Here is an 11,502-nt window from a genome sequence, read left to right as displayed (position 1 = left end):
GGAGTCCCTTGGACTGCAAGGAGATCCAACCAGTCCATCCTAAAGGAGATCAGTCCTGGGTGTTCATTGGAAGGACTGATGCTAAAGCTGAAACTCCAATACTTTGGCCACCTCATGTGAAGGGTTGACTCATTGGAAGACCCTGATGCTGGGAAGGATTAGGGGCAGGAGGAGAAGGGGACGACAGAGGATGAGATGGCTGGATGGCATCACCGACTCGATGGACATGAGTTTGAGTAAACTCCAGGAGTTGGTAGATGGACAGGGAGGCCTGGTGTGCTGTGATTCATGGGGTCGCAAAGAGTCAGACACGACTGAGTGACTGAACTGAACTGAACTGAAAGGAAACAAAGCAGCAGATAAAGCACAAGCAGGAAATCCTGCACAAGGGTCAGTCTTACACAAGGCAGGTAAGTGTCACCCTCTTCCCAGTCCACTGGCACTTCAGAGGCCTCCAGCTCCTTCTTGAGCCCTGGTTTCATGCTGTCTTCTTACAGTTAACAATCAGATACATAAGGAACACAGTGCCCAGTGATGAAGTTGGTTTCAACAAAAGCAACGTGCCAAAAGGAATTATGTTTAGTTCAAAATATGACTCAGCAGAAGTGTGAATATTATGGCTTCCATACAGTAGGATTCATCGTTTCTAGAATGAAGATATTTAAGCATTTGAAACGATAGCATCTACATTGTGTATTTTCTTATAGTACCTGAAATATAAAATTACAAAAGGATTATTTCTGTTCCTTATTTTTCCTCCCTACCTTCCTCCACAAGCACTTATTGATACTCTGTGATGAGCACTGAGCAAGGATATGAGGATATGGAGATAAAGATAGCTCTTGCCTTAAGAAGCTCAGATCCAGGAGGATTCAGACATAATCCTGATGATAAAACTGACCACTATGCACTAAGACAGAAGTGAAACCAAGTCTTATGAAGGTATATGCATGCAAGTGTGCTAAGTCGCTTCAGTCATACCTGACTCTTTGCAACTCTATGGTTGTAGCCTGCCAGGCTCCTCTGTCCATGGGATTCTCCAGGCAAGAATACTGGAGTGGGTTGTCATTTTCTTCTCCAGGGCATCTTCCCAACCCCCAGGACAGAACATGTGTCTCTTATGTCTGCTGCATTGGCAGATGGATTTGTCACCACTAGCGCCACTGGGGAAGCCCATGAAGGTATACAGTACAGGCTAAAGGAGGAGGGTCAGTAGTCCTTTTTGGAAGAAGTGGTATCTGAGCTTGTTTTGAAGGGTGAGTAGCTGGTTACTGAGGAAGGAAGGAAAGGATGCTACATGCAGAGCCCATAGAAGAAGCAAAAGCACTGAGAGCATGCAGTTTTTTCATGAATGTGCAACTGAGTGTAACTGGAACAGTCTGGCTGTGGTGCGTGAGCAGGGATGATGGGATGGGTCAAGTGTGCCAAGAATGGATTATAAAAGTCCTTGTTCCCGGAGGGCAGGGGAGAGCTGTGTGGGATGAGGTCCCTATGGCGGCAATATGGAGGATCGGGGAGGGAATTAAGAAGTGAACCTGGATGTTGAAAGCCTCATTTGGGGACATAAAGGAATCCAGATGGGAAGGAAACCCAGATCCAATTAAATCAGTGTCCAGCTCTCACAGCCAAGGTGAGACCTTCTCATGACAGCCTCCTAGGGTCATGAGACCTCCTAGGGAAGCAGGAAAGCCGAGGTGCTCCATAACATCTCAGAAGCTTCCCACCCTCTAGAGTTCCAGAGGAGCACAAGGCATTCCACTAAGACTCATGTTAGCTGCGGTTCAAGTCTCTGCCTACATGGCCTATTTGAAGACATGCAAGGTCCTCAATGTGTCATGGCAGAGCCACCTCCCTGTAGGCAGTGGTATGCAGTTTGTAAGGAAGAAGTAAAGAATTGAGGCAGTGATTAAACTAATAGAACAGAGAGGATGGTGGCTAAGTAGGACATCAAGAATAATGCCCAGGTTTCTGCCTGAAGCAACTTAAGTGCATGATGAAACATTCATGGAGATAAACTATGTGAGTGCTACAGAATAGGAGCCTCAGTTTGGAGGTGAGGGGACAAGGAATGGTAAGACGAGATGAAGTAGGGGTTGACATGTCAGCTTGAGTTGTACTGTGGGACATCCAAGGAGCAAGAGAGTAGGCAATTTAGTACATGATTTGCAAGCTCCTAAAAAGGACGCTTACTCCTTGGAAGGAAAGTTATGACCAACTTAGATACATATTCAAAAGCAGAGACATTACTTTGCCAACAAAGGTCCATCTAGTCAAGGCTATGGTTTTTCCAGTGGTCATGTATGGATGTTAGAGTTGGACTATGAAGAAAGCTGAGCGCCGAAGAATTGATGCTTTGGAACTGTGGTGTTGGAGAAGACTCTTGAGAGTTCAATGGACTGCAAGGAGATCCAACCAGTCCATCCTAAAGGAGATCAGTCCTGGGTGTTCACTGGAAGAACTGATGCTAAAGCTGAAACTCCAATACTTTGGCTACCTCATGTGAAGAGTTGACTCATTGGAAAAGACCCTGATGCTGGGAGGGATTGGGGGCAGGAGGAGAAGGGGACGACAGAGGATGAGATGGCTTGATGGCATCACTGACTCGATGGACTTGAGTCTGAGTGAACTCCGGGAGTTGGTGATGGACAGGGAGGCCTGGTGTGCTGTGATTCATAGGGTCACAAAGAGTCGGACACAACTGAGCAACTGAACTGAACTTAACTGAAGAGAGTTCTGGCCTGAAACTGTAGGGAGCTCCGGGATGCAGGTAGGAGTTAAAGCCACAAGAAAAACTGAGATCAAACAGGAGAGCATACAAGATGAGTAGGAGGCATTTATAATATCAAAAATTATGGTTTTAAAAAATAAATGTTCTCAAATAACAAGAATTGCATAACTATTAGAATCATTACCAGCAAATATTTTAAAGAACTCCATCCCTTTTCTTCTTGTGGCTGGATAGGCTTTTAATTGTTTGGAGAGATCAAGTTTATAAAAGGAAATTGGTCACTATGGAAACAGGCTATCCAATATCAAACAGGCAGTTTTACCACAAAAGGGTAATTACTTTAGTTTTTCCTTTAATTGTATGTTTTCATGGTTTTCAATAATCACATATCCTTTTGGTTAGAAAATTTCAGTCAGTTAATGACCTGATAAGCAAAAGCAGAAACACTAATCCATAGCTCTTTGCCCAGGTTGCTTACTATGGGCACCACGGATCCATACAGTCCTAGATGACTGCTATGGTCTAGATTTCAGTGGGGTGTGCAATTCACCTAATTTCTGTAGGCAGCCTAAGTCTAAATGAACAGAGTCACACAGATGGTGTTTCCATGTTCTCCTTCACGGCCAAAGCTCTTTTGTTAAGAACGTGTTAATTTCATGTTACTTATCAATCATTATTCTAGGCTGCAGTGAAAATCTAAAGCTGTATAAGAAAAGAAGAAAAATTATACAAAATTTCAATAATTTCAAAACTATACAAAATTTCAAAAATTATGTCACCAAAAATACTAAACAAAACTCATGAGAATTCTTACAATGTAATTGTCTTCTTTAGTTCATTTGTCTATATTTTTAAACTCAGGACACATTCATATTTAAATAATGTTACTTCACTAACCTTATCCAAAAAACTTTGTATCTCTGCTTCCTGGTTCTCTGTGTAAGTGATATATCTATGTCTCCCAATGGAAGCAATTATCTGCGTCTCTTTTTCCAGAAGTTCACACAAAGCAGCTTTCCTTTCAGCTCCAGTGAAAAACTGGTTAATGCGTGTGAGTTCTTCTTGCCACCAGACTAGAGGAATAACATGAAAGACTCTGAGTTTTTAAACACCCACATCTTTACAGAGCATTTTTTACTATCACATCCTCACAAGCAGTATTTTATTTTTATATCAATTTAAATAAAATTATACATGAATAGCATCACTCATACTGTACACTTGATACATGAAAAAACAGGATGAAATGGAAGCTGAGACACAGCAATAAAAACAGAGTCAAGCAAACACAAGTCATAAGACATCAGTACAGATGATGTCAAATTATGCCTCCAGGTAAGCATACACACACCCCCAGTATTGGGAAAAATACGGCCTGGATTTAAAGCAGCCATGAACGTGTCCTGCTCAGCTTCCCTCTAAGAGAGTGACTGTAGCTAAGAGGCCAGGTGGCTGACAGTACCAGCTACAGCATTTCAGATCTGCAACCATGTTGGAGCAGAGACCACACTCTTCTCACTAAGCTGTCAGTCAAAAAAGGAAGAAGCACGGGAGAAGGGCCTGGCCATGGCTGCCCAAGAGTGGCATCTTCCGCGGCCAGTTATTATATCAGAGCTGACCACCTGCTGGCTCAGATTGCCTCAGAGTTCTGTCTGTCTGAGGATCTCCATCCCGCATCCTTTTTCGTTCCCTCTCTCAACTTTCACAGGTGTCAACTCCTATCTCAATCTGAAGACTCTCTATCTTTCCCTGCTCTCTCTTCCCTTTATCTTTACTTCAAACTCCATCCTGGTGTCTGCTTCTGCCAGTACCCAAATTGACAGTTTTATGTAGAATTGTTGACTTCAACTGTTTTCTTCATTACTAGCACTTTTAGTACCATTTTCCATCTCTTCACAAAATCCTAATTGTATCAGCAAATGTTATAAAATAATTACATTTACACTTAACTCAAACCAATGAATTAAGTTAAAATAATATTTACGACATTTTAAAGTGCGGGTTTGAGGACTTCTCTGGTGGCTCACTCAGTAAAAAGCAAACCTGCAAAGCAGGGTTTGATCCCTGGGTTAGAAAGACCTCCTGGAGAAGGAAATGGCAACACACCGCAGTATTCTTGCCTGGGAGATCCCATGGACAGAGACCCTGGTGGGTTACAGTTCATGTGGACACAAGAGTTGGACACGACTTAGTGTTGGACACCACCAAGTGTTGTTGTTGTTATCCAGTCCCTCAGTTGTGTACAATTTTTTGCAACCACATGGACTGCAGCATGCCAGGATTCCCTGTCCTTCACCATCTCCCAGAGTTTGCTCAAACTCATGTTCATGGAGTTGGTGGTGATACCATCCAGTCATCTCATCCTCTGTCGTCCCCTTCTCCTCCCACCTGCAATCTTTCCCAGCATCAGGATCTTTTCAAATGAGTCAGCTCTTCACATCAGGTGACCAAAGTATTGGAGCTTCAGCTTCAGCATGTCCTTCCAATGAATATTCAGAGTTGATTTCCCTTAGGATTGACTGGTTTGATCTCCTAGCAGTCCAAGGGACTCCAAGAGTATTCTCCAATACCACAGTTCAAAGGCATCAATTCTTCAGCATTCTGCTTCTTTATGGTCCACCTCTCATATCCATACATGACTAATGGAAAAACTATAGCTTTGACTATACTTGGTTGGCAAAATGATGTCTCTACATTTTAATACACTGTCTAGGTTTGTCATAGCTTTTCTTCCAAGGAGCAAGCGTCTTTTAATTTCATGGCTGCAGTCACCATCTGCAGTGATTTTGGAGCCCCCAAAAATAAAGTCTCTCACTGTTTCCATCGTTTCCCCATCTATTTGCCATGAAGTGATGGGACCAAATGCCATGATCTTAGTTTTCTGAATGTTGAGTTTTAAGCGAGCTTCTTCACTCTCCTCTTTCATCTTCATCAAGAGGCTCTTTAGTTCCTTTTTGCTTTCTGCCAAAGGATGGTGTCATCTGAATATCTGAGGTTATTAATATTTCTCCCCGCAATCTTAATTCCAGCTTGTGCTTCATCCAGCCCAGCATTTCACGTGATGTACTCTTCACAGAAGTTAAATTAGTAGGGTGACAATATACAGCCTTGACATACTCCGTTCCCAGTTTGGAACCAGTCTGTTGTTCCACGTCTGGTTCTAACTGTTGTTTCTTGACCTGCATACAGGTTTCTCAGGAGGCAGGTAAGGTGGTGTGGTATTCCCATCTCTTTAAGTATTTTCCACAGCTTATTATGATCCACACATTTAAAGTCTTTAGCTTAGGCAGTGAAGCAGAAGTAGCTGTTTTTCTGGAATTCTCTTGCTTTCTTTATGATCCAGTGGACGTTGGCAATTTGATCTCTGGTTCCTCTGCCTTGTCTAAATCCAGCTTATACATCGGGAAGTTCTTGGTGCACATGCTGTTGAAGCCTAGCTTGAAGGATTTTGAGCATTACCTTGCTAGCATGTGAAAAGAGTGCAATTGTAAAGTAGTTTGAACATTGCTTGGCATTGCCCTTCTTTGGGATTGGAATGAAAACTGACCTTTTCTAGTCCTGTGGCCACTGCTCAGTTTTCCAAATTTGCTGGCATATTGAGTGCAGCACTTTAACAGCATCATCTTTTCGAATTTAAAATGACTCAACTAGAATTCCATAACCTCCACCAGCTTTGTGCATAATGATGGTTACTATCAATAAAAAATATGTCGCACACTACAAAGTATTGATTATTATCAACAAAGAATGTGTTGCACACTACAATATATAAAATAGATAATCAACAAGGACCTACTGCATAGCAGAGGTAATTGAACTCAGTACTCTATAATAACCTATAGGGGAAAAGAATCTGAAAAAGAATATATATATATGTGTGTGTGTGTGTGTGTGTGTATAAATCACTTTGCTGTATACCTGAAACTCACACAGCATTGCTTCCCTGATAGCTCAGTTGGTAAAGAATCTGCCTGCAATGCAGGAGACCCTGGTTCAATTCCTGGGTTGGGAAGGTCCCCTGGAGAAGGGAGAGGCTACCCACTCCAGTATTCTTGGGCCTCCCTTGTGGCTCAGCTGGTAAAGAATCCGCCTGCAATGTGAGAGACCTGGGTTTGATCCCTGAGTTGGGAAAATCCCCTGGAGAAGGGAAAGGCTACCCACTCAGACATGACTGAGCCACTTTCACACAACATTGTGAATCAATTATACTCCAAAAAATTTTAAAAAAGAATGTGTTACATGAAATACACTCTAAAAGCAAATCATAAAATGCCAAAGAATAGCATTTTTATAAACTTAATTTACCTAAAGATTATGCTATATTCTTAAAATTAACCCGAGAAAATACAGAGTACTAGAGCCTACCCCAAACTTAAACAAATCAAAATTTCTGGGCTCAGATATACTTATTTTAACAAGCACTACATTCATTTCTTATATATGCTAAATTTGGGGAAGAAAACTGTTTTATATCCAACATTGCAAAAAATGTCAAACTTACATTAAAGGAAAAGCAGCGTTGGAAAGAACCTTAGAAGTTAAACAGTTCAACACTCGTCCCCATTTAAGATGGATTCTCCTCCTAGCAGTGCGGAGGAGACCTAGCTCACCCTGGTCCTAGTCCTAGCCTGTGAGGCAAAACATAGTCAGTCTACTCTGCACGACATGGCACCAAAGATAACTGTCACAGTCCACTTAGATTTTCTCTTGTCCAGATAAAAACACTTCCCTTTATTAAACTGTATATAATTTGACATAATTTCATGTCCCATCCAGGTCTAGTTACTTTTTAATATATGACATGCCAAGTTTCTGACAAGATGAAGGTTTGTATATAGGCTGCTAGCTGCCCTCTCCTACGTTCTTCTACAAATGATACAAGAAATATGAAATAGGGGGAGGAGAAGGAGAGACTGGAAGCAATACTACAAATCAGAGAGAGGTGTGATCCATGTGGTAGAAACTTTCAGGCAAGTTCTTTAAGACATAGTTGCAGCTACCACTGGAAGACACTCAAGGAGGCACAAGTGTCGTCCCTCAAACAGCTGCTGTCTCATCTCAGAAAGTGAACGCTCTAGCAGAAGGTAGTAAACCTTAATTCAAGGACTCAGAACTAGAGAAAAGGGTGGGCTATAAATCCATCTGATAGTTTACCTCTTTTAAGAACATCTTTGACAAACTTTAAGAAGGAATAAAAAAAGAATGCTTACATTTCAAATCATTGCAGAAAATATTAACAATCATAAATGTTTGTGCAGAAAAAGACCAAAAAATTAGAAACAAAATGCATACAGCAAGATGAGAGAAGCAAAATCAGGCATAATGATTACATTTAAAAATATGAAATGGCTCAATTTTTGCTGACAATAAAATGTTATATTTTTTTAAAAATCCAATGACATAATATTTTCCAAAGGTATACTTAAAGTGATGCCAAAGACTAAGCTTAAGCACAAAAGGATGATAAATATGAACAACAACAAAAAAAATAGATGCAGCTATATTAATATTTTGAAAATAGGAGGGAAAAGACTAAATATTCAAACCTTGGAGTAGAAGATAATTTTATGATGAAAGGTATGACTTTCATCAATTTTATGATGAATGTCATGAATATTTATACTGAAAATCACAGCCCATCAAGCCATATAAAGCAAAACTTCTAACAGTTATAAACACTACTGTGGTGAGTATATTTTATTTTATATAAACAGAATACAAATGAGTTACTCTATGAGAGTCAAACAAAGAGTTAAAAATCAAATTGCCACAGTATGATTAACAAGTTGAAATTAATATACATCAAGCTCTAAACATCAAAGATGAAAGTATATCTTATTTTCAAAGCTCTATGAAGCATTTATACAAATTTAAATAAATTCTATAAATTTAACTAAATTTAAAGAAAATCAACCTTGAATATTCACCGGAAGGACTGATGGCTGAAGCTCCAATACTTTGGCCACCTGATGTGAAGAGCCAACTCACTGGAAAAGATCCTGATGCTGGAAAAGACTGATGTCAGGAGAAGAAGGGGCAACAGAGGATGAGATGGTTGGATGACATCATCAACACAATGGATATGAGTCTGAGCAAACTCCAGGAGATAGTGAAGTACAGGTAAGCCTGGTATGCTGCAGTCCAAAGAGTCACAAAGAGTCAGACATGACTCTGAACAACAAGAAGAAATAAATTCTAGGAGTAGGAATGGAAGAAAACATAAACCCCCCCAAATCAGAAATGACAAAGACTGCATTTTTTTGGACACAGTGCAATTCAACTACAATTAATAACAAAGTTTAAAAAAGAAATACATTCCTATCTGCTTAGAAATGTAATAAATTCTATCAAAAATAATACTTAATCAAAAAAGGTATGATTATCAACCATTTTGGAAATAAAGGGGCTTCTCTGGTGGCTTAGATGGTAAAGAATCTGCCTACAAAACAGGAGACCCAGGTTGGATCCTTGGGTCAGGAATATTCCCTGGAGAAGGGATGGCTACCCATTTCAGTATTCTTGCCTGGAGAATTCTAAGGTGATAATTAAAAAAAAAAAAAAAAACACTACATATCACAATGCATGGGATGAAACAAAAATTGCAGTAAGGCCAGTTTGGGGGGATTTTATATAATTAAGCCTCAAATTTAAATCGGGCTTCCCCAGTGGTTCAGATGATAAAGAATCCACCAGCAATGTGGAAGATCCCCTGGAGGAGGGCATGGCAACCCACTCCAGTATTCTTGCCTGGAGAATCCCATGGACAGAAGTACCTGGTAGGCTACAGTCCATGGGGTTTCAAAGAGTTGGACATGACTGAGCAACTAAGCACAGCACAGAACAAATTTAAATCAGGCACCTGAACACTGTGTATTAGGACAGGGAGGATGGTGAGAGACTCAATTCCTAGCCAGGCTGATAAGAAGTCTGGGGCTCTCAAGGAGAAGATAGGGGTCTGGAATTCACAAGCAGGAGGAAAGGACAAACTTTTTTTTTTTAATCTCTACATTCCTTAGTCTTAGTCACATAAAACTTTTTTCTTTAAATCCTGAACTGATGATTACACAACAAACAACTCAGTTTAAACTCTGTACTAAGGATTATATGTTAGGTCCATGTTAGGCCCATGAATATTAGGTCCATGAATCAAGGCAAATTGGAAGTGGTCAAACAGGAGATGGCAAGAGTGAACGTTGACATTCTATGAATCTGCGAACTAAAATGGACTGGAATGGTTGAATTTAACTCAGATGACCATTATATCTACTACTGTGGCCAGGAATCCCTTAGAAGAAATGGAGTAGCCATCATGGTCAACAAAAGAGTCCAAAATGCAGTACGTGGATGCGATCTCAAAAACAACAGAATGATCTCTGTTCGTTTTCAAGATACACTATTCAATATCACGGTAATCCAAACCTATGGGCCTCCCTGGTGGCTCAGCTGGTAAACATTCCGCCTGCAATGTGGGAGACCTGGGTTCGATCCCTGGGTTGGGAAGATCCCGTGGAGAAGGGAAAGGCTACCCACCCCAGTGGCTCAGAGTTAAAGCGTCTGGCTGCAATGCAGGAGACCTGGGTTTGATCCCTGGGTCAGGAAGATCACCTGGAGAAGGAAATGGCAACCGACTCCAGTATTCTTGCCTGGAGAATCCCACGGATGGACAAGCCTGGCAGGCTACAGTCCACGGGTCGCAGAGTTGGACAAAGCTACTTCACTTTTACTTTCCAAGTCTATGCCCCAACAAGTAACACTGAAGAAGCTGAAGTTGAACGGTTCTATGAAGACCTATAAGACCTTTTAGAACTAACGCCCAAAAAAGATGTCCTTTTCATTATAGGGGACTGGAATGCAAAAGTAGGAAGTCAAGAAACACCTGGAGTAACAGGCAAATTAGGCCTTGGAGTACAGAATGAAGCAGGGCAAAGGCTAATAGAGTTTTGCCAAGAGAATGTACTGGTCATAGCAAACACTCTCTTCCAACAACACAAGAGAAGACTCTACACATGGACATCACCAGATGGTCAACACAGATATCAGATTGATTATATTCTTTGCAGCCAAAGATGGAGAAGCACTATACAGTCAGCAAAAACAAGATCGGGAGCTAACTGTGACTCAGATCATGAACTCCTTATTGCCAAATTCAGACTTAAAATGAACAAAGTAGGTTCAGGTATGACCTAAATCAAATCCCTTATGATTATACAGTGGAAGGGAGAAAAAGATTTAAGGGATTAGATCTGATAAATAGAGTGCCTGATGAACTACAGATGGAGGTTCGTGGCAGTGTAGAATAGACAGGGATCAAGACCATCCCCATGGAAAAGAAATGCAAAAAAGAAAAATGGCTGTCTGAGGAGGGCTTACAAATAGCTGTGAAAAGAAGAGAAGTGAAAAGCAAAGGAGAAAAGGAAAGATATAAGCATCTGAATGCAGAGTTCCAAAGAACTGCAAGGAGAGATAAGAAAGCCTTCCTCAGCAATCAATGCAAAGAAATAGAGGAAAACAACAGAATGGGAAAGAGTAGCGATCTCTTCAAGAAAATTAGAGATTCCAAGGGAACATTTCATGCAAAGATAGGCTCAATAAAGGACAGAAATGGTATGGACCTAACAGAAGCAGAAGATATTAAGAAGAGGTGGCAAGAATACACAAAACTGTACAAAAAAATCTTCATGACCGAGATAATTATGATGGTGTGATCACTCACCTAGAGCCAGACATCCTGGAATGTGAAGTCAAGTGGGCCTTAGAAAGCATCACTACGAACA

At 40.8% G+C, this 11,502-nt stretch overlaps 1 protein-coding gene across 1 annotated transcript in view; it reads right to left on the bottom strand.

Annotated features, from left to right (window-relative positions):
* IQUB (IQ motif and ubiquitin domain containing) overlaps positions 1-11,502 on the bottom strand; it is a 79,550-nt gene that overhangs the window by 31,053 nt on the left and 36,995 nt on the right. Inside the window, exon 8 of the mRNA XM_010831740.1 lies at positions 3,626-3,801. Within this exon, the coding sequence (XP_010830042.1) occupies positions 3,626-3,801 (176 nt within the window). The remainder of the gene's footprint in view (positions 1-3,625; positions 3,802-11,502) is intronic.

The sequence above is a fragment of the Bison bison genome, unplaced genomic scaffold (assembly GCF_000754665.1).
Source record: "Bison bison bison isolate TAMUID 2011002044 unplaced genomic scaffold, Bison_UMD1.0 scf7180017864530, whole genome shotgun sequence".
Lineage (NCBI taxonomy): Eukaryota > Metazoa > Chordata > Mammalia > Artiodactyla > Bovidae > Bison > Bison bison.
Note: the sequence above shows the minus strand (reverse complement) of the source record. Positions and strands in the feature narration are given on the sequence as shown.